The 23,331-nt window shown below is 41.7% G+C and overlaps 2 protein-coding genes across 3 annotated transcripts in view; one reads left to right on the forward strand and one right to left on the reverse strand.

The window, feature by feature from the left end:
• The first annotated feature begins 13,732 nt into the window (after nt 1-13,732).
• LOC311492900 (chemerin-like receptor 1) lies at nt 13,733-16,175 on the forward strand. The gene is made up of 2 exons (XM_084551341.1): nt 13,733-14,018; nt 14,183-16,175. Exon 2 carries the CDS (start codon nt 14,215-14,217, stop codon nt 15,277-15,279), a length of 1,065 nt encoding a protein of 354 aa, XP_084407467.1. The 5' UTR covers nt 13,733-14,018; nt 14,183-14,214; the 3' UTR covers nt 15,280-16,175.
• Nucleotides 16,176-16,249: 74 nt separating this feature from the next.
• Nucleotides 16,250-23,331, reverse strand: part of wscd2 (WSC domain containing 2) — a 38,118-nt gene continuing 31,036 nt past the window's right edge. The window contains exon 8 of one of the 2 annotated variants that reach the window (XM_084551331.1): nt 16,250-18,774. In XM_084551331.1, coding sequence (XP_084407457.1) covers nt 18,422-18,774 — 353 coding nt within the window. In that variant the 3' untranslated portion in view covers nt 16,250-18,421. The remainder of the gene's footprint in view (nt 18,775-23,331) is intronic. The other variant, XM_084551332.1, reaches the window with a different exon arrangement.

Raw genomic sequence — 23,331 nt, forward strand, 5'->3', positions numbered from 1 at the left:
ATTCAAGCAAGTAAGCTGCCCATTGGATCAGGAATGGCCTCTAAACTAGCTAGGGTGTCAAGCTTGTAGGATTTTAATTTTCTTTTAGTCTTCTAGTGTCAAACTCAGCTCATCAAGGGAAGTAACACTGACACAAACACATTTCTGAGAGGAGTGACACTATACTATTTAAATTCAGGTTTTATTTGTTGTCTATATTTACCTCTGTTAATATGCTCAATAATTTGCTATTTAAAAATAAAACAAAACATTTTATATTCACCACAAGCAGCCACATATGGCAATATATCTGTGATTATGCAGTGGACAGCAACGTCAACTTCAGTCAAGAGGATTAGTGGATGTAGTCTGACCTTATAAGACTGTGCAGTGCATGCTGAGAAGGACAGAAGTCTCAACATTGAAGTATATAGAAAATGCTGTATCCTCCATCCTCTGGACCATGAGCTGGGGGTCATCAGAAACCTACAGCACTGAGCACAGACTGTACCCTCAATTACAGGAGGTAAGGGGAAGGAAGAAAACCACATCAGACAAACACTCAGAACATGTAGATATCCAAACGTGGCCTTCATCTAAAGCACAAAAAGAGATCCCAGAACAGACAGAGAGGAAGATAACAACGAAAGAAAAAAAAAAAAAAAAAACATTATGGGAGTACCAGAAAACTCAGGAGGATTTATATCCCTGTGCACTTCAAGCCCAACAACACACAGAGGCAGAAACTTGTTTATTCCAAGGACAAAACACACTGGAAAAAAACAGAGCAATGCGGTCTGTGCAGTTCAGCTTAGTGAGGAATGCGCAGACTTGTTCATTAGTGGAGCAAAACAACCACTGGCTCAACACAGGAGCGCTAACTCTTCAGCTCAGGATTCATACTCCAATTACATCTGAAGGAGAAGCGACACACTTTTGAGGACAACGGTGTCCACATTTTATATTTAGACAGGACAGATGGTTCGAAAGAAGAGTGAAATGAGCCCATTAGAAAACCCTTCTCTGGACAGGGGATGTGGTCTGAGGTTTGGATCCACGTTTCATTTGGTTAAACACTTTTAAGGAGAAAATTGTGAAGACAAACACAAGAGGGCAGCATTGCTCTGTTATGCAAACATCACTGTCAGAGTACAACATACCATCTGAAGACTGCAGCAACACTCCTAGCCTCAAAATCACTATGATTAGGATCTAAGCCTGTGCCACCAATATTTTCTTGAATACAACAAATATGGTATCAATCTGTATTTCTATGAAGCAAGATTATTATCACCCATCTCATTCTCTTTTCTAATAACATTTTCTAATGCTTGTTTTTTATCTACTTGTCCTCCAGGTCTTCTAATTTCTTAAAAGCTTTATCCTTTAATGTGCCTCATCTATTTATGGTCAGATTGCCTTAACAGGAATTACCACCAGCTGTGGACAGCCTGAGGTGATGAGGATTGATTCCTGGCTGCATGCCAAAGCCAACACTATTACGCATTTCTTCAGCAGATGGGCATTGCGGGCTATCGGCTCTAAATAGCTGATATTCATACACTCAGCAGCAACACACCGTCATCATAGATTTTCCATGGAAACTTATGAATGAATTGCCACCCGGTCGATTTTGTGTGGACTTAGAGATCCTGTAGGTCTCTCTGAAATGTGAGGGCTTGAATTTGTCTAGTCACGTCGCACACTGTACTCACTGTGAGCGCCCTAGCTGCACACTTACATCATTTACCACCACAGAGTCCCTCTTTGCTGTTCTGACCCACACCAATTTCACCTTGGAGGATAAAAGAGCCGCCAGTCTGAGTGTGCTTGAGCTACATTATTTCTTTACTCCTGTTATTCATGTACACTTCTCAAAGGAAAGAAGTGACAAAGTATTGTGGCCAAGTGTATTTATGTTGATTTGGAGGCTGGCTGGAGAGAAGGAAGGGCGAAAGAAAGAAAGAAAGAAAAACCCGGGGAAATATGTTATCATCATGCTGCCAGTGATTAACTGTGATGGGTGGACAGGCAGCTACTGCCCGTGGGATACAGGCTCTGCAATGTGTGTATTTGTGGCTTAAATCTGATTCAGTGTTGTATAATTTCATCACTGCGCGAGACATTTTTGTTATCGTCTTTGGTTTGGAAGCACGACATAATGCGTGCAATCAGGCCTTTAGCTGCAGAGCCCCTGAAGGGCCACAACATGAACTTGAACACACACAAACTCTGCATACAGTGTATACACCAATGTGTCACAGCCAGAATAACAGCAGCTAATGCACAGCCGTCTCATAATCAGAGCCACATGCGGCTTTTAATTGTGACCCCAATCAGTTGCTGTCTCCAGTGTGTAATAATGCAGTTCAGTCTTTTCTCTGTAGATCAGAGGGAATGCTAAATTTATTGTTCAGAAATACACAGATCAGGCATATCTACACGATATAACATTGTGTAGGTCTCCATTGTGCCTCCAAAACAGCTGTGACTCATCAGAGAATGGACATGGTCCTTCTGAGGGTGTCCTGTGTCTGGAAACGGGACGTTGTTAGTGGAGGCCTTTAGGTCCTATGGGTTGATGGGAGGATCCTCTGTGGATCATCCCACAGATACTTGATCAGTTTAGAATCTAGTGAATTTGGAGGCCAGGTCAACACCTTGTGCTGTTCTTCATGTTTTTTTGTTTTTTTTTAATTGTTCCTAAAGCGTTTTTGTGTGTGTGTTTGTGTCAGGCTGCATCCTGCTGCTGCCATCAAGGAGTGTCATTGCTATGGGGTGGGGGTGCCTGGTCTGGTCTAGGTGGGTGGTCATAATGTTATGCCTGATATTGGTATATTCCACATACATATGCCCGGCTTCTGTCTGTAAAATCATCTGATAATTGATCTTTCAAGTGAGTTTTGTGCTGATCTCATAACTACGTTGGCCATCTGTGTCTAAACAGAGATGCTTCACATTTTGTCTGAGTTCTCTTCACTTGTCTTTTCCATTTTGCAGCGGATTTTGACAAACTTTCTAGTTTTCTGCATTTGTGACTGAAGTATCTTCAAATCAAAATGTGTCTTTTAGATCTCTTTGATTGTTTTAATAGCCTTGTGCCATTTTGAAAAAGTTAATTGGCAGGCGGCTTAACACAGTTTCCTGTGAAGCAGTGATCTGACGTTCAGTTTTGTTCAAAGTGAAAGCCTCCCCTATACTTAAAGGGGAATTACTATTTTTTTTACAACCTGGACCTTATTTCTGGCATAAAATCAGATTGTTCACTCACCCATATAACTTTGGTGTTCTTATGGACGATATTTAGATCTGTGTATATCCATATAGTGGGAGTGACTGGGGCACCACAACGCAGCCTCTAAATAACGCATTATCTGACGGGAAAATCGTTCATTTCACCAATATTTTGTTATGATACTCTAGTGCTATTCCGCGTTGAGTCTGGAGTTACCTGTTATCATCATCATCCGGGGTCTGTAGATTGACCTACGGACCCCGGATGATGTCCTCTGACCTGGATGATGTCGTCTCTTGTTTACCTGAAATTTGCTACTGCTAGTTTTTTGCAACATGACTGAATATTTTTCCGATTCTGAGGTTGTGGACGACGACTTTGTTTATGATGGACGTCCTGAGTCAGAGTATACGGATGAGGAGCTCGTTGAAAGGAGGATGCGGACGCAGAGAGAGGAACAGCTGGCCAAAGAACAACAAACCGCTGCACGTCCGCGAATGGATAACACTCCGGACTCAACGGGGAATGGCACTAGCGTATCATAACAAAATATTGGTGAAATTAACGAGTTTCGCGGCAGATAATGCGTAATTTGGAGGCTGCGTTTCGGTGCCCCAGTCACTCCCACTATATGGATATACGTGGATCTAAATATCATCCGAATGACTCCAAATGACACCAAAGTTATATGGGTGAGTAAACAATCGTATTTCATGCCAGGTCCAGGTTGTCAAAAACGGTAGTTCCCCTTTAATGGTATGGTGTTCCCAAAACTGGAGTAAGGATGGGATGATATACACTTTTTTTTTCCTTCTTAAATTGAAGATTAACAGAACAGAAGTGGGACGCCAGATTGTCTCCATTCTTGGACTCTCTTCTCCGGCTGCATTTCAGCTGCTCACAACACAGACGAGCATTTGAACAGGGACATCTTGGTAACGTCTCCATTTAAGCGTTCACAGCTATCGAATTTAGACTCTGCTTTTGTTCAAAATGCATAGGCAAATATGGCAGAACGAGCAACTGATGAAGGGGACATGATGGGATGAAACGATTGTCCCTCAGGTCATGCTGTGGACTAATTCTATACCCATCTGGCATATGCTCACATCAGCTGTGGTAACAGATAAGACACACACGAGTCTGCAATTAAAGTCATTGATGGGTAATTCTGTCACTTTTGATTAATGTCAGAATGAAACTTTCACATGCACAGTTAAGTGACTGTCATCTGTTGTGTGTTCCTATTTTGTAGATTTTGCAAAGGAATAGGTTTGCTGTCTATTCATACAAGTTCACTTGAAGCACACTCCAGAGATGACCTGTCACAGACTATTAAAATAACACCCTGTCTTTTCACCGCTTGCTGGAGCTGCGCTTCAAGAGGTAGAAAATCCACCTGCCCTCTTGGAAAAAAAGCAACCTGTCAAATAAATCCCTGTGGCATAACCGCGCTGCCTCCTCCCCTACTGGGTCGCACTTCTCCACCCAGCCTCTGTGGAGCAGTCAGTCTGCTCGCCTTTCTGCCTGAGATGAGGCTTTGTTCTGGGTGACAGAGCTGGTTGTCAGAGATAGAGGATCTCGTTAGGCAGTCAGAGGGAGAGCGATGGTGGCTCTCTTTACACTCCCTGAGTATGGATGGTTCAGCAGGCAGGGATGAGGGAGCCTCAAAATGCATGACAGAGTGAAGGAGAGCCGCACTCCAAGCTACAACTGCTCTCAAATGTCAGCTTCCAAAATACCCATCTCTCCAGAGGGTCTGCTCCAAAATGCAACATCCTCGCTCTCATTAGGAGAATGACAAGTGCTACTACAGGACAATCTGGGAGGTCTTTTTTTCTTCTTCTCAGGTGACAGAGAGCAGAGGACAGGGGGTTGTCTTTAGCAACCCTCAGCCTGTCCAGGAGCTTCACCGTGAAATCAATGAAATCATTTACAGGCTCCGGACTTCACTGTTTCAAACAGGCAATTACTGCAGCTCCGTCCCTAAGGCTTCAAACAGGAGAAGACCCACTGTCCAAATTGATATTAATGGTTCCAATCAAACCATGAAAGAAATAACAGAATTTCACCACATATGATCTTGACAGCTTCCGTCCATATTAAAAAGAACAAATACAAATAAAAAATAATATCACCATCACCCTCACTGTTACGTCAAATATAGACATGAAACATGTTAAATGCTACACAATGCTACAATGCAGTTTAACAACTCAGTTAATATAAAAGTACAAATACTGATTATGGAATAATGATTTTACTTGCACATAAATGGTGTCAATAAATGTTTATTTCCTCAAAAATAACGGCAACATTTGCTTCTTAAAAACAGATTTGGAGCTAACTAACAAATTACTGAGCAAATATATGTAACATGAGGTAATGGTTGAAGGCCCGTTGTTGATATACTGTGACACACTGGCAGCCTTTTTGATTTTAACAGGAAACGTCTGCATGTGCAGTATGTAAATATGAGATGAGAGAGTGCTGAGCATATTTGTCTATTATGTTCAGACAATACAGCCTAAGCTCCCTCCAGTGTGGGACAACATAATTAAAAATGTTGGGTTACTTTGTGATTATTACTGCATGAGAATGTTCTGACATCTGAGTCTGACTGAGGATACTCTCTACCTGTCTTTGACACTCGGTCCTCAGTGCAGTAAAGCTTGTGTGGTGGTTGAGGCCAACCGCGCAAGCTTAGCTGCTTCACCCACACGAGAGAGTGCTCTGCTGCAGGTTTATCCATGTTACACCCATTTAAATGAGGTTGTGCAAACTGTGAGATCTCCACCCAACTCTTCTCTGCACACCACTGTTGTACTCCCTGCTGCAAAACACAATTGCAAACACTCAACAGTCGCTCATGTGACTTGTCCCACTAAAGAGTTTGTCATCATCCAGGATGATACTCCTTTATATACGGTATAACTGGCCGGGATTACGTGAGCTAAAAAGCAGCAATAGAGGAACCACTAGGGTATTGTGGAAGATATGTTTCACTGAATGACTATTTGGTAACCACATCAACGGCATGGGTGCCTGAAGCCTGGAGGGACTCACATGATTAATTCAATTTGCATTCCTATCTGTCTGTCCTCTATCTCACTGTCACAAAGGGAATCATTTCACAAACAGTCTTTTTGAATGACTGAACAAAATAACAGTTGAATGTGTGTTGAATAAGAGGAAATCTAATTGGTTCTGAAGCAGGTTTTTACTTCTGATCTTTGGTCCTGTTGCTGCACCTAATGCGATCTGATTGTTGTTTTTACTTGTTTCTCGGTGGCATATACCTTTCAGATTACAGACGCTCTACATCATGTCAGGTCCTGCAGGCTGGTCACCGGTTTGAGGGCCTCGGCAGGGGCCAACAGGTGAGTAAATGATCTGGCGGAGAGACAGGCGACAGAAATAATTGGGTCCCTGCACTGAAGGGCAGCCATTACCAAGGACCTCCCTGAGGCGCTTCTTGCTGTTTCACTTATTATCTCACTTCCACACTGGCCTGTGCTGTTCAGAAGAGTGGGCGTGCAAGCCTCCAGCTCTGTCAAATGCACGCAGCGATGACTCAAGAAACCCTGAGTGGCTCATTATTTTCTTCACCCACCAAGAGATGAATGGCCGGTGACTTAGTTTGGTTTCTCTGGTAACATAGCAGAGGTACACACAGTCAAAATTGTGGCACCTTAAAGCACGATTAAAAGCAACACAATACCACTGGATGTTTGACTTTAGCCAGTTTTCTGGCAAAAGCAGGCGGAAGATTTTGAGGCAGGCAAAACTAATCTGACCATGTGAGTGGAGCCGCTTTCACAGGCCTGGTTTGGATCACGTTTTTAGAGTGAACCATGAGAACACAAACATACAAATATCAGTCAAAATGTCTGCCCCAAATGATCCTGTAATCAATTTACCAATCAGTAATCACTGTACTGTTTACCTTGGGTGTCAAAGAATAGTTCAGTGATGACTTAACATGTAGATTCAAGACATCTGGATTGCTTGGCTACGAATGTGGCTCTAGGGACTGACTGAAATATACACAGATCAGGTATAACATTATGACCACTTTCCTAATATGGTGTAGGTCTCCCTTGTGCCTCTAAAATAGTCGTGACTCATCAGAGAATGGACATGGGCCTTCTGAGTTTGTAGGCCGGGTCAACACTTTGTGCTGTTTTTCATGTTTTCTGAGTTGTTACTAAATCATTTTTGTGTTGGGGTGGGGGTGCCTGGTCTGGTCTGCCATGTCTAAGTAACATCCACATCAATGGCAGGTCCAAAAGTTTCCCAGCAGAACATTGCCTTGTCACAAGATGGTCAATGCTATTTACTTCTCCTTGTGGCTGATCGGTATATACTTCACTTTCAACATACATTTTAACATCTGGCAGGAATGAAAATCATAACACTGTGTGGAAAATCTCTCATATGCTTTTTCACATGACAGAATGATCAGTGTATGTTGCTAGCAGGTGGTATTTGCGCTACAGATGCATCCAGTGCCAGCAACATCTGATAAATCATTGTGGGCCCATATGGTAATCATACAGGGACTCCATCTGGAAGCTCATTTCACCACATTAAAATAAAAATACCCAGCGGCGCCTTCCTCTCTATCTTTTCCCTCCGGCTTCATATTAAGTCTTGCTTGTCAGAATACGGGGAGTCGGAGCTTCCTTATCTGCACGCTTCACAGGACGGGAAGAATTGAATCCAGCTGCGAACAGAGGGAACTTTCTTTAATTACAGTTAGAACTTCTTCTGGATAATTATTTCAAATATACCGGCTTTTAATAGTTTTACGGGATATCACAGATGGACTGATTATGATCTTCTGACCTATACGTATGCTGTAATTACAAGCAGAAATCCTGTGATCACGTGCCTTGGTCACTTTGAGGATTAGAGTTGCTAATTGACTTTTTCAGTGCCATATGATCTGTACACTCTAACAAGATTTAGATGTTTAAAAGCAGCTCTGGATTATCATCTGTGCATAATTTGTAACACTGACGCTCCTTCCTTTGATTTTATTCTTCACGCTAGTTTCCTGACAAACGCTTTCATGTAAAAAATATGTTTTTCTTTTAGATATTTTTATCTTTCAGTCTTTCTTATCTTCTGAATATAAATCTTCTAACGCACTGGTGTGGACATATTTACAGGTAGGTCTTTTGACAGTGACAGTGCGTGCGATGCCTGCTATTAATAGGTTACTTGGCAACATGTGGCACCTGCCCTGCTTCAAAGGTGCATTTTCCTTTAAAAACAAAGCGATTGAAGATACTTCAGGTCAGTGAAGCATTTACACTCTACTCTCTTCCAGCCTTTCAAGCCATTTTTCCCCTTTACGGTTGAATAAAAAAAAAAATTGTATTTTGGGATAATAAAGTAGTGCAACTCCGACTCTGTCTCTTGTCTAATGCCTCTTGCAAACCCTTTGTCCTCCCTCTGTAGTCTGCGTGCATAAAACTCTGTTAATGTAAAGACTTAACTTAAAGCCACGTTGGTCCATCTGTGCATATTACAGCTGGCCAAATGCCAACACTAATCCTACTGAGTGTATGTATGTGTCCTGGCTTTACAGATCACAGAGACAAGACAAACAATCACAGGAGGAGCTTCTTTGATCTCAGCTCAATTGCTCCATATCATTGCCATTTTCATGACTGATGCAGATGTATAAAATCAAAAATCAATAAAGCCAGAGGAAATTTACCTGGATTTAGTACATCACTTTATCAGATTCTAAGTGATGGGAAGTTAAATACAGCTGAACATATTTTTTGATGCATGCTCTATTCTCATGTAGTTGGCTATAGTGGGCAATATCCTTTTACAGTATGCACAGAAGATGAAGTCAGTAAAATAAAAAATAAAATAACTTTATTTCTATGGCACAATTAATGCACAATTCAAAATGATTTATTATGTACCTGTACTATAAAAAAGTATAAATTACATCTCACTCCGTATGTTCTTTGCTTTTCTTGATAACCATTCATCTGATCTACTTCAGAAGTGCAGCGGTGAGGTTGTCTGGACGAGCATCCCCACTAATTTCGACTTGTTTTCTGTTATGCTTTCTCAGCCGTGTCCTCAGCGGGCCTTTGGCTGCGTGTGGAGACAAAAGGGAAGGAAAGCACAAGCAGGCAATAAATAAAGTCATCCTGCGTGCAGATTATTGCAAAGTCTTGAGCCCAGTCAAGTCTGTCAAGAAAGGGCTGCCTGTGAGGGGAAGCCTGCCTCCAACAACAACACGAAGGAGAGGAAGCTGTCTGCCACTCTGACAGGAGTCAGGTGCATCGGCCGGTCAGTCTCTGGAAAACTACATCAAACTGTATCTCCCAAAGTGCTTACTGCAGCAACCCCTACGCAGCCTGCCTTGTCACCAAAACTGCTTGATGAAACACCCAAACAGCAGCCGAAGAACATGTTATTCTCAAAATGCTGCCAGGCTAGACAGGTAAGAAACTGTCGGCTGCTGTTGTTGTCCTCAAATCACCAGTGCAGGGTTTGAAAATGGCCCTGATCAGACCTAATGGAGTGTGCATCAGTCTCTGAGGCAGCATCACGGTGCCTACACTGATGCTGTCGCGAAATGCACAAAAGCCAAATCATTGTAGATCTAATAATAGCCGGCAGAAGTGCAGCTCCATGAAATAACAGCATCACTTCCTGAGCCTAATGCCATGCATTGTTCCACTTGCTTCGTTTCTTTTCAACACACGATTACTATCTATTTCTGATGCTGTGTTTCAAAAAACTCGCCCCATTTTAATCTGCATTGTGGCGGTGGATCTTAGGTAAGCAGATTTATGCCTTTGTGCATCTCTGCTACACTCCAATCTATATAATGGGTTTCAGGCAGAAGACACTAATGTAGCAATAACGCTCGGGTTACTTCAAAATATAATTCAAACGGTACACTGGCAGGCAGGAGGGGAACCTGACACTGCACGGCAGAGGACCCTCCATCAAACTGCAGCAGAGGGGGGGAGAGACCGGTCTTGATTGCTGGGTTTGAAAGCTTGAATAACCAAGTGGCTGATTGGTATCCAGAGGAAATTCACACTGGAACATTTCATAAATGAGGCTCTATGCTGTTATTATTCTAGATGCTGTGACTGCCGCATGGCAAGGCTTCAGGGGGAATCATTTAAAGCACAAAACCAGCCTATAGATGAGTAATGCGGTCCACTGGGAGACCAACATAGCTTGATTAGAATTTGTATTATTGGAAACCGTGACCGCTGGTATGCAATGGAAACACCATGATGTCAATGGGTATTAAAGTGCAACTTTCAATTCCTCAAAAATTTAAAGCCAGAGTTCATCATTTGACTCTTGAATCAGGAAATTGGGCATGGGATTTTTTTAGAGAACGCCTACCAGAGGGTGACGCCACATGAAACCAGGATTATGAAATACTTAAACTGAGAACATTACAACAACAAAGAAAATTTGAAACTCACAAATCTTTAAAAATTGGAGAATAGCGGATTACTGCTGAAGGCACACAACCCCAGTTTCTTTCTTACCATTGTCCACATGTCAAAACGGTGGGAAAGGTTACAGCATCTGATAGTATGTTTTTCTCGAGACTGCACTATTCTGAATCCTCCTCATTGTGCATACATCTGTATCTTGCTTTCCCCCGCCCACTCACACCATAATCTGCTGAAGCTTCCCTAACCTATAGAGATGTCAGAGGGCAGCATTGTTTTATCAAGGATGCTACTTCCGGATACTGAAGGCATCTGTGGAAGGAAGCGTCCTTCTACTTTCTGAACCAAGCACGTCACTGATGATGGACTTAGATTAGATACCAAGGACATAAAGCTCTATCTGTGATTTAATGCGGAATGGATCAAGGATGAACGTGAATTAAAGGCCAGCACAGAACGCTCTGGATCCATATTAACTTTTAGTGCTCTACTTCTTAAACCTACAACATAAACATGGCTAAATTCAGTTTATTTTACGCGTCTCTTTAAACCATTAAAACCCAGTCGTATCTAAATGACCTTTTACTCCTTAAATGTTTGTATTTAGAGTAGAAGCAGGAAGTAAAATCACCTGCAGGTATTCTGAATAAAACATGAACATGTGCTTCCTCAGAAGGCTTCCAAGAGAAAGACTACACCTGTTTTTTCTGTGTGTGTGCGTTCGATTATTTATAACCTCTGTCTTCATTAGGAAATCTAATCTGCAGGACACCAGCAGGCCTGTGAAAGTGATTTTGCTGAAATGCATCTAAGTAGGTCAGGTAAACACGGCGTACGCAGTTTAATATTTCCTAATTTACCAGAGAGCTGCACGTGGTTCAGGGCTGACATGCACAACTTTATTTTTTCAATCACGCTGTGACATTGCTTTTTTCATAATAATAATAATAATAATAATAATAATAATAATTAAGAGCATATTAAGACAAGACAGAACAAGAAGATGTTTCCTTGTGTCCGTGTCTGTGGGCTTGGAAACTCATGTGCTACAACGGTGCTTCATTAGCTTTTCGAAGAGACGATTTCTGCGTTGATGTTTGTCATTAAGTGTTGAAATTAAATTATTGCACAATCTAACTGAAGAGACTGATATTCATTTTTACAACAAGGCTATACACTTCACAGAGGAGAAAAGCTGTAATTACCCGGCGGCAAGAAATTGCAGTACGGCATTTGGAGAAATATTACGTTACGACGTATTGAGAGAGATACGTGGTGCCACATACAATAGTTCTGTTAGAGCGCAGTGTTCTGCAGTAAGGTCAGCACTGTAATGAAGTTATATTTCTTAATCAGCTGCAGCTGCTACAGGTTCATTTAGAGACCAAGAGTCTCTGGATAGAATGGGATAATGAATGAATTGAAAAACTATTTAAGCGCATGATATGTGCAGACGTTCTTAACTATTAACAAACACACACAAGACTTTTTATTTCTTTTTTTACTACCACCTTGTGGAGAGTGGAGGCCCTTAGCTGTAACCTTGGTGCATGAACTGCAGTAACACTGCAGCTGATAGGACCTCTGGTCAGTTTGAAAGTGGGCGGCAGTATGCTGGGAAGTATAGGAGATCACCTGACTCCAGCCGCTAATATAAGCAATAAAGATGACCTTGTCTGTGAGCCCTCAAGCTCAGTCTGTTCAGACACCCAGAGTTTTTGCCACATCAATTCATTTAGACGACTGGCCATAAAATATGTGGTGCCTTCTCATTTGTTGATTATATAAGGTACGGGGGCATCTAACTCTCAGTGTTTAGACGTCATCATGAATCTACTGTCCTCCTCACGCATTACAACATTTTCCAAACCGAGCAACTTTGCCATCTGCGTTCCTTCCCGCTGCAGCTGTTCTTTCTGCCGCTTCCCCGCGCTCAGGAGAAACTGAGAACTGCAGACGGATGCATCTGCCTCAGTGAGCCCGACTCTCCGCGAAGCAGGATGGCCGCAGAGTGCTAATTCAGTCAGAGATTACGGCGGGCCTGTGTTTACAACAGCTGCCGGGCTTTGTTGCCGTTATTAGAATCATCTGCATCAAAAAGCCAGGGCTCGTAATATCAAATTAAAATCAATTTGACCAGTGTGCTATACGGCTACATGCACACTCATCCTGCGTCTGGCTGATAGCGTGCATCAGCCAGAGATAAGGGGAACCCTTTGAATTCTCTGAAACATCAAAGTCAGTGTGCAATAATTAAACGGAGGGGAGTATACAATGGCACCTGTCAAGGGTTGGGGTATATCAGACAGTAGGTAGGAACAGTCAGGTTTTGTGGGTTTTTCCCTGTATGAGGTGGTTTGTATGCACGAAAGCCGGTCTGAGGAGGGACCACAACAAACAAGCCACATGGTCATGGGCGCTGAAGGCTCACCGATGCGTGTAGGGGCAAAGGCTGGCCTACGTGTTATACAGAATAACTAATGCAGCACAAATTGAATGCTGCCTATGGTAGAAGGAGAGCAGTCAGTCTGTCCATGCTGACCCCTGTCCACAAACGAATGCAGTGGGGACGTGAGCACCACAAGTGGACCGTGGAGCAATGGAAGAAGGTTGCCTGGTTGTCATCCTTCGTGGACACAGTACTCCTTGATGACAGTGGCCCTGTTCATAAGGATAATGCCACCTGCTGCACTGAAAAATATCTTCACGAATATGACCAAGCCGTAACTTGAACCCTAGATTTCCCAGATCTCATTCTGACCTAGCATCTGTGGGATGTGCTGGGAAACAACTTCAATCCATTGATGAATCACCAAGAGACTTGTGGTGGCCAAAAGATCTGCTGCTGATGTCTTGGCTGAAACCGTGTCACACCTTCAGAGGTCTTCTTGGGGTTATGCAATGTGTGCGAGCTTATTAAGCAGGTGGTGCAGGATGTGCATACATACATGTGTCAGAAAAAAAAACTTATGACATTTTCCTTAATGAGACAGATAAAGATACTAAAGTCCCAACCCCTTCACATTTGGCATCACTGAAAAGCCCTAAACGTCCTCTGTAGATAGCAAAAGGAGTTGATTCAGTAGTATGCCGTGGGTGGGAGATATTCAGGTTTGCAAATGTCCACCACAGAGGACAAATTTGAACTAATGGTAGTCAGAAGTATAGCGCAAGACCTCAAAATGCAGTACTGAAATCATTAAGGGGGATGGACGTGTTGAGAAACCACACAAGTCAGCTGATTTTGGTTTGGGGTTGTAACACTGTCTCAAGGAAACATTTGTGCTGCGCTGCCACTCATCTCTAGACACGATCAAGTGAACTGCTGTGGACAGTGTGTGGTGCAGGTATGGTGTTGTTTTATGATCTGATATTATACAGGACACTATTTACATTCAAACTGTCAAAATTGAAGCAGCTTAATGCAAAATTATGTTTGATAAATGCTGGTCATCTTAATTATATATATATATATATATATATATATATATATATATTTGTTTTTTCACAGAAATATCAAGGAGAGATTTGCTCAAAGGGAAAATGGAATACTCATCTGATGACTATGATGCCACTGCAGACTATAACTACACTTACGAGCTTTACAACACAACTCAACATGAGGAGAAAGTTTTTCCATTTTCTCCAGTTTTTCGGCCCAAATCAACGTGTTCAGAGGAAGTCTTATGCATGTCTTTAGTAATAATAAGCACAGCCATTTTTCTGCTCGGCTTCTGCGGGAACGCTTTGGTCATCTGGATTTCTGGCTTCAAGATGAAGAAGACGGTCAACACCACGTGGTACCTGAGCCTGGCAATTTCTGACTTTGTCTTCTGTGCCTTCCTGCCGTTCAACATCACCCAGACAGCGATGGAGGAGTGGATATTTGGCTCCTTCATGTGCAAGGTTGTCCCCTTGGTTATGTTCATCAACATGTTCAGCAGCATCTTCCTCCTTGTCATCATCAGTGTCGATCGCTGCGTGTCAGTCATGTTTCCAGTCTGGGCCCAGAACCAGCGCACTGTCCAAAAGGCATCAGTGGCTGTTGTCCTGGCCTGGATTCTCGCCATTGCACTGAGCATTCCTTCTGTGATCTTTCGGGGTGTTGGACGTCTCGCGGATAGGTTAATTTGCCTTAACAACTACCCGTCACACACGAGTCACAAGATAGTTGCAGTGACCCGCTTCCTTGCTGGCTTTGTTGTTCCTTTCATCATCATTGTCATCTGCTACTCCATCATTATCCTCAAACTTCGATCCAACCGGATGACCAAATCATGCAAACCCTTCAAAGTGATGACAGCGCTCATCGCTGCTTTCTTCATCTGCTGGCTGCCCTACCAAGTGTTCATCCTGCTTGAGCTCAACTCCCATCAGTACGACCGTGACATTTTGACCATCGGACTCCAAGTGAGCACTTCTCTGGCCACAGCAAACAGCTTCCTCAACCCTGTGCTGTATGTCTTCATGGGCAATGACTTCAAGCGGAAGTTCAAGAGTTCTGTGCTCTCAAAGATGGAGAACGCGATGGGGGAGGAAGGCCGCACCACCAGCCGATACCTGTCCCGGTCCAGCTCCATGGATGCCAGAGGTTCTACACACATCTAGAATTGTAGATATTTCTATAAAACTCTTTCAGTCTGTCAGCTCATTGGCCAGCGAAATTCTCTTAAAACATGTGCAATGAATTAACACAAGACATGATATATGTCCTTGCTGGCACACTCATGACTGAAATCTGTATATTCACTGTAAAATGTAAATTTTTTGTCGCTCTTTACAACTGTTGCCAACACAGAGAAACAGTTCAAATTGTATGTACTCAGCTCATGTTGCATGCAGGTGACCTCAACCTTATACTGTTTTATTTGTGGAAAGTTTTGGTTGCGGGGTTTGGTTGTGACATGAAAAGTATGTACGTGTACCTTCAAACTGACACGTCGGCGCATCATCTTTGCAATAGGTGTCTGAAAATGCAAAGGGCTCACTTCGATGTAAGGTTTCAAAAGGCGCCTTGCTTTACGGCAAATCTATGTGTATTTGCTATCACAGCAGGTGGCCGAGCCCGATTTCCCAAATTGCAGGTGCATTAATGAGTTTGCATGCCCGTGCATTTATAGTAAGGTATGTCCTATTTTTGTTCTTTTTATGTGTGAAACATGTAAAGTTTTTATTTCCTTCCTTGAACAATGAATAATGTATATATATATATATATATATGGTAATGTAATGGGAAATGAAGAACATTTCTTTTCCATTTACTCAAACTTCAAAAAGACTTCCACCTAAAACGGATGCTCTGTGGTGTGATGCATGTATGTTATTCTTACCACGAAGCGCAATTCATTTTCTCGTTTCAGCTTTCATGTGCATGTGGAGGTTTTCTCTTGAGGTATGCTCTGTGTAAAAACAGCTCCCCCACTCCTCTGCATACTGAATGTAAATCTTGACGGCTCAGTACAGCCCACTATGACAACAAGTAAACAAAAGAAGCTTAGTGATTTCTGTGTCTGTTTCATGTCTGAGGACTGTAAATAAATACATTTTTGAATGTTTGTTACTGGGATTTTTATTTTTTTACTCAAAATAAATGTGCAGTGCATCCCTTATCATCATCTGAGAAAACTCTCACACAACTCTTGGAACAATATTTCAGTTGTGGTTTTTTGCAGTATCACAAAAACACAGTGGATTATTTCACTTAACGCAAGGATATCACATGCCAATTATGCAACACCAGCGGTCAGGGGGGCATATAAACTCTTTGCGAGACTTTTCTTTCTCATTTTTGCTGCTAAAACCAAGAGCAGAAACAGACATACAAACTCAACACATCATCTTTCAAAAAAAGCTCTGAACTGTTGTTCCTCAAACTGCATATCGATATATGCAGTATATGACTGTGTTTCTGCTGAGAACGATTAACCTTTGAGCAGAATCTCTGCAAAGTAAGTTCCTGTTAAGTGACGACATAAGAGGGAACTGAAGCTTTTATGTTGAAAAACTGCAGGGAGGAGGGTAACCCAGACTGGAGCGGTTATGTGAAATATATGCAGTTGCAATGAAACTTTGGACAGAGAGTTAAATCTGTGTTAAATTATTATTTTTCTATATATCATAACAACAACTTGAGCCATGTGGTGATGTGAAGGAACATATTACCCTACCTGGTGGTTCCAAAGCATTAGTAAAAACCACATACCGTAGCAGTTTATTTATTTTAGTCATTTATTGGGCCTTACTACTTTACATTCATTCCATAGAAAATACATTCAAAAGTGACACCTGTTCAATAAGTGCCAGCTCATCAATGAAAGCAAAAGCCAATAAAGTTTAAAGCATGTGTGTTAAAAATAGAAACAGCTTCCTGTGTTTGCTTTTTGCAATACAAATACTTCTGATGTGTCCGTACACGTTATAAAAATAGATTTATGTTGTACTTAAAATGGAGGCCAGTTCACGATTCCTGGCTCTCTTTCACAAGTGTTGTTTTATTTTATTTCTTTTTTTAGTTTTACTTTGCTTACCTATTTATTTTTAAGCATATGGCAGAGCAAACTGAGTACCGTTGTAAGACGTGCTGCTTATAGATTTTGGATTTCTCTCTTTTTTTTGTTTTTTTTTCCTGGATATCTTTTTTTTTTTTTTTAATTAGGAAGAGTAAATTCTAGCTTTACTGGTTTCAGAGCTTTTCATACAACAAAGCAATAATTTAAAAAGAAAAATAATCACATTCAGTATGATTAGTTGTCATAAATAAATCTACATCTCTACTACTAAAGGTAACCTTCAATCTATTACACTAGTGTATTGCCTAATTCCTCAGTGATCTTTGGGGAAGGTGTTGCACAGTGATGTGCTTTTTGGATTTTTGCATCAAGTCCAGTGTTAAGAAAGCATATTCACAACCAATTGAGTCCATGTGTGCACTGCACATCAGAGATAAATAAACGCTGAGACATTAATCCTCCTCTCTTCTCGAGTCAGTGCCTTCAAGAGGGATTATTCATTTCCTTGTTTACGAGGAGATAAGAATTTAATTCTTCACCTCTTGATCATCGAAAACGTGACGCCTCTAACAAACAGTAAGTGGAGCGACTTACAGAAACTTGGAAACACACAGTATCGTCATCAGGTAGTTACACCTTGCATATTGCATTTTTCCTCTAATGAAGAGATTTAAAGTTTTCTATGAATTTTATACAGTATATAAAATAGTTGTGTAACTGTGATAGCAGCAGAAAAATTAATGTTTTATTTCTCGTAGTATTCTTTTCTCTTTTGCACAAAATAAGCTCATACAACACACTTTGTAGTATTGTATTATATCTTTTGGGTTAAATGTTTTCTCACTGGCAACAAATTACCCAGCACAGATGAGCCTCTCTGTAGTCTCGTAGTCACAGCTATTGTACCTTCTCCATGTTAAGGCATGTGCACATGCCTACACAGCACATGTGCATAGAGCAGGATAAGAAGTGCTTTTCATTCAGAAAAAGGCGAAAAACAAACCTTCCCAGATGAAACTGAATGAATGCATGAACCTGCTGAAGTTCAACAGGAAATAAAATAAAAAACAAATGAACAAAAAATCAGTTGGCTAAAGAAGCCGATGTCTTCTCACTACATCTTCAAACTATGTGAGTGAAATAAACTATTTAAGTAGTGTAATACTACAACAAATAAGTCTGTTGACAAAGCAGTCCAGTTAAAGTAGGAAAAAAGAAGGAACACAAATCGATCACGTTTATCATCTTGGCATGTAATCCTCTGGAACGCCAGACATGTTTCTTTTCTTCAAGGCAGCGTCTACTGTTCTGATCAGCTCATTGATGTTCGCTCGCATTTCAGGAGTGTACGGGTCGTACTCAAGCTTGCGTAGCCCCGACCGCTTGAAGTTTCCGTCCTTTTGGCCCTCGACGCAGAGCAGGCGGTCCTCGGAAACCTTCAAACCCAGGAACTGGACCATGCCCTTGAGCTTGGAGAACAGGTCCCTCTTCAGATTCTCAAAGTGGACCACGTGGACATTCTTCCCATAATTCAGCCAGTCCAGCGTGTGGGACGCCCACCAAGGGGCATAGTTCTTGACAAACTCGGGCCACTCTGCAGAATAAAAGAGAAGACTGAATATAAATAAACATGTGGGTGTCAAATAAAAAAAGAAAAATGCAAGGCAGGAAAGCTTTAGCTCTTCACGAAATAAGGGTTTGTATAATTTACACACTGAAGACGTACCCCAATCAGCTATAACGTTATGACCACCTGCCTAATGTTGCATGGACACACTGACCACCCCTGGTCTGCAGCCCCCTACAAAACAAACTGAGATGCACTATGTGTACTGACACCGTTAAATCAGGGCTACCAGGAACTGTTTGAGTACTTTGAATGGCAGTAGCTCGTCTATACTGGACCCCCCCAGTGCATCAATGAGCCTTGGCCGCCCATGACCCAGTTCACTGCTTTTTTTAGATACCGACCACTGCAGACTGGGAACACCCCACACAAGAGCTGCAGTTTTGGAAATGCTTTGACACACTCGTCTAGACTTCACAATACGGCCTTTGTCAAATTCGCTCAAATCGTTCCACCCACCCCCTTTTCCCTGCTTCTAACACGTCAACCTTGCTGCGTGTTACGTCCCATCCGCTGTCAGGTCCCATGATAATGACATGATTGGTGTTATTTGCTTCACCTGTCATAATGTTATGGCTGACCAGTATAAACCAGCTTCATTCTTGTTGACTGCTCCACTAGTAAGTGAAAAAAGTGGTATAACATGTATCAGATGTGAAGCTGCAGAGAGCAGCATGTTTAAGTCGTTAAGGCATTTCTTGGTAAGTAAAGGCTGAAAGTTAGCTGGTTAATTAAATAGATAAAAAAGTAAAGAGTTTGTGCAAGGACTTAACGATGGGGAAGTGAGAGACATGATTCTGAAACGCTGATGTTATTTAGCTCTGGAGGACTGGTGAAACTCTTGGCAGGGTACACTAAGTCATTTCTAAAATTATCTGGGCTGGACAATTAAATTGGTTGTCCGTCAAACTGCAGAGGCACTGCAGGAAATTCCTTATCTTGCAACTTTTGCTCATTGATAATCTACTGGCTCGTAAAAGCACCAGTTGGCAGGAGCTGTGCTGCATTAGCACACGGCTTTACTGCTCGGAGAGGTTGTTGTTAAAGTTTAAAGCCTGCTGAGCTTGCAGTGTGTCTTAGAAACCAGTGTTAGACGGAACTTGGGAACCAGAGGGACTCCAATATTATATACTTCATCTGAAACACTGAGGAACTGCTTCCATCCACACTGCTTCTGTTCCTTTTTTTCTATGAGGCTTTCAGGAGAAATCAGAACTTAAAAAAATATAAAGAGACTAAAATAACTTGAACTGTCCCCCTGCATATCATTGTTACTTAAGACACACAAGTGGTTTGTGTGGTTGTTCGCAGAGGTTTCACATTGGACACCCAAATAACGGCTAATGCAATAGCCTTAAACTAAATCCACCAAATAACTCACTGTTCTTTGTAAAACCCAAAATAGGTTGCACTTTTCCCCAAGTAGCCTTTGTAAAAGAAAGCATCAGCGTCTCTTACATCATCTGAGCCCCACAGTCGCCCTCTGCAGAGGTGAGTGCATTAAGTCATACATGTAGGGGCCCTGTACACAATGTCACGCCGAATCTCAAACCGGAGCCGCTCTCTGTATTTGAAGTGGCAGCTGTCAAAAAGCCTTTCTCTTCACTGATGCCACTGCATCATTTCCCCACCGACAGCAGGAATCAAACGTTTATTGGACATGGCAGGCCAAATGTGCTGATGTTTTCGCAAAGAGAAGACATCTGCTGGGTCGGCAACTCTCCAACCTCTGGAAAATCGATTAAACCTCACATAAAGTCAGAGAGACGGTACGTGGACAAGACAAAACCAGTTGCCATGGTTACCAAGACACAGTAAGGTGGGCGGATATAGAGAGAAGAGCAGTACATACAGATATATCTTAGATTCTGTTTTGTAAAGACTCACAGGACCCCAATGTTCAAATTCTTTACTAACGTCACGAAGAAAGTACCGTTCAATAACATCCTTTAATCATCAGCATGGCACAAGAGGAACCAACTGTGCTGACATATGTTTTAGTGGTTGCACAATGCTACGTGACAGGATGTAAAACAAAATGTCACACAACAAACAAAAAATGACCAATTATAGCAATGCTGGCTACAACAAGAATCAAGCAATGGGTTATTCTGAATGTTAGGATGCTGCTCTCTGTGCTTCTGGACCATAAACATAAGTTAGATAAAGAATAAAAAACTAATATAAAGAGATAATATATAAAAGATAATATAAAATGTGTTTTATTATTTAAAATATGCATTATTAAAGGGGAACTACTGTTTTTTACAACCTGGACCATATAACTTTTGTATAATTTGTATTCCTTCAGGAGATAATTAGATCAGCGTATATCCATGTAATAGGAGTGACTGGGGCACCGAAACACAGCCTCTATATAACGCATTATCTGCCACGAAACTCGTTCATTTCACAATATTTTTGTTATCGTACGCTAGTGCTATTCCCTGTTGAGTTAGCTATTCAGCCATGTTCCAAAAAAACTAACAGTAGCAAATTACAGGTAAACAAGCCGACCGTCGCGGGTGTGCGCGGCACTCAGAGTCTACATCATCCAGGTCAGAAGACATCATCCGGGGTCTGTAGGTCAATCTACAGACCCCGGATGATGATAACAGCTAACTCCGGACTCAGTGGGGAATAGCACTAGCGTACGATAACAAAATATTGGTGAAATGCATGAGTTTCGTGGCAGATAATGCCAGAGGCGCACCTTGTCAACAGGCAAGGCAGGCAACTGCTTGGAGCCCCGTGCCGCTAGGGGGCCCCCGATTGCCGGTGGGACAAACGAGAATTTCGTCCATAGGGATTGAATGATGGATTACGTGATTTTGCGTGCTCCTGTACAAACAATACATCTGTACATGTATGCTATCTGACTGTGTTCAAACGAGTTCAAAGAATCCACACATATAGCCTATATTTTTTTTAAAACGACAGACATGCGCGATATTCTTACCATGTTTTGCTTAATTTCGCAACAAAGCTAGAAGATAGTTGCTAACGTTCACTGGTCAAGACGGCTGAAGTGCACACACACAGTTCTAGTGATGTTGTCTCATCGTAGTGAAGTATCATGATACATACTTATGTAATCGATATGAATATGATTGTCACAAACATCTTTTAATGAACACATTGATTCTCGGCTGGCCAGCTACACCCGGTAGATAAATAGCAACAGGCGAATACGTATCAAGTGCCAACGTAGAAAGGGCCTACTTAACACGAGTGCATATCAAAATTCCGATTGGATGGAATGTTGATTGACATTGCCTTTGCTCAGTCAAAATCCAGCCCAGGTGGATAACTTCCCCGTTTCGAAAATGAACGTAGCGAATGGATGACGTTGTATCATTCAGTAACCTAAATTGGAAAATTAGCTGCAGGAAAATGAAGAGGAGCTATCCATCTGGTAGTGAAAAGAAGAAGAAGAAAAAAAAAGAAGAAGAAGCAAAAAGAAAGAAAGACAGTGGTAAGTGGAGCAGATAATGATTTACTTTAAATTTTGTACAAAGTTTATATTGGGTTGTTAAAGCAATTTACTGTATTTTATTATACAGTTATTTTATTATTATTTTTATTTATTTATTCTTTACTTTTATTATTTTATATTTTCCAAAATAACAAGGTTGTTCATGTTTACAACATTTGGAATTAAAAAAGGTTTTATTTCATACATTTTTCGTTGGTGTCAGATTATTTATAGCCTAACATAATGGTGATGAACACTGGTTGGTAGGGCCCCCTAGGAATTTTTGCTTGGGGCCCCCACAGACTCTAGAATCGCCTCTGGATAATGCGTTATTTAGAGGCTGTGTTTCGGTGCCCCATTCACTCCCACTACATGGATATACGCTGATCTAATTATCTCCTAAAGGAATACAAATTACACAAAAGTTACATGGGTGAGTAAATTATGCTAGAAATAAGGTCCAGGTTGTAAAAAACAGTAGTTCCCCTTTAAAGGAATAGTTATGCTATTTTGAGAAATACACAGGTTGACTGTCTGCTACAGAGAAAGCAGCAGATATCTGGACAGTCAATGTGAAACTACAGCTACAAAGGGAGCTAAGCTAGCTGCTTTGTCCACCTACACCTATCAACCATAACATTATAACATAATAATCACTCTTTAACATGGCACCCGTCAGTGAGTGGGATGTATTAGGCAGCAAGTGAACTTTTTGTCATCAAAGCTGATTGTTGGAAACAGGAAAAATTGACAACTTTGATAAACTGTGATGGCCAGACAACTGGGTCAGAGCATCTGAAGTGGTGAGTACCTATCAAAAGTGGTCAGAGGAAGGAAAAGGGGTGAACTGGTGTTAGGGTCAGGGCTCATTGATGCATGTAGGGCGCGTAGGCTGGTCCATGCTGTTCAACCCAACAATCAAGCTGCTGTGGCTCAAACTGCTGAAAAGGTGAACGCTGGTTCTAATAGAAAGGAGCCAGAATATTTAGTCTATTGTAGTTTGTTCTGTATGAGCAGCCACAGACCAGTCAGGCCCACTGCCCACTTCC

The sequence above is a fragment of the Chelon labrosus genome (genome assembly GCF_963514085.1).
Source record: "Chelon labrosus genome assembly, chromosome: 9".
Taxonomy (NCBI): Eukaryota; Metazoa; Chordata; class Actinopteri; order Mugiliformes; family Mugilidae; genus Chelon; species Chelon labrosus.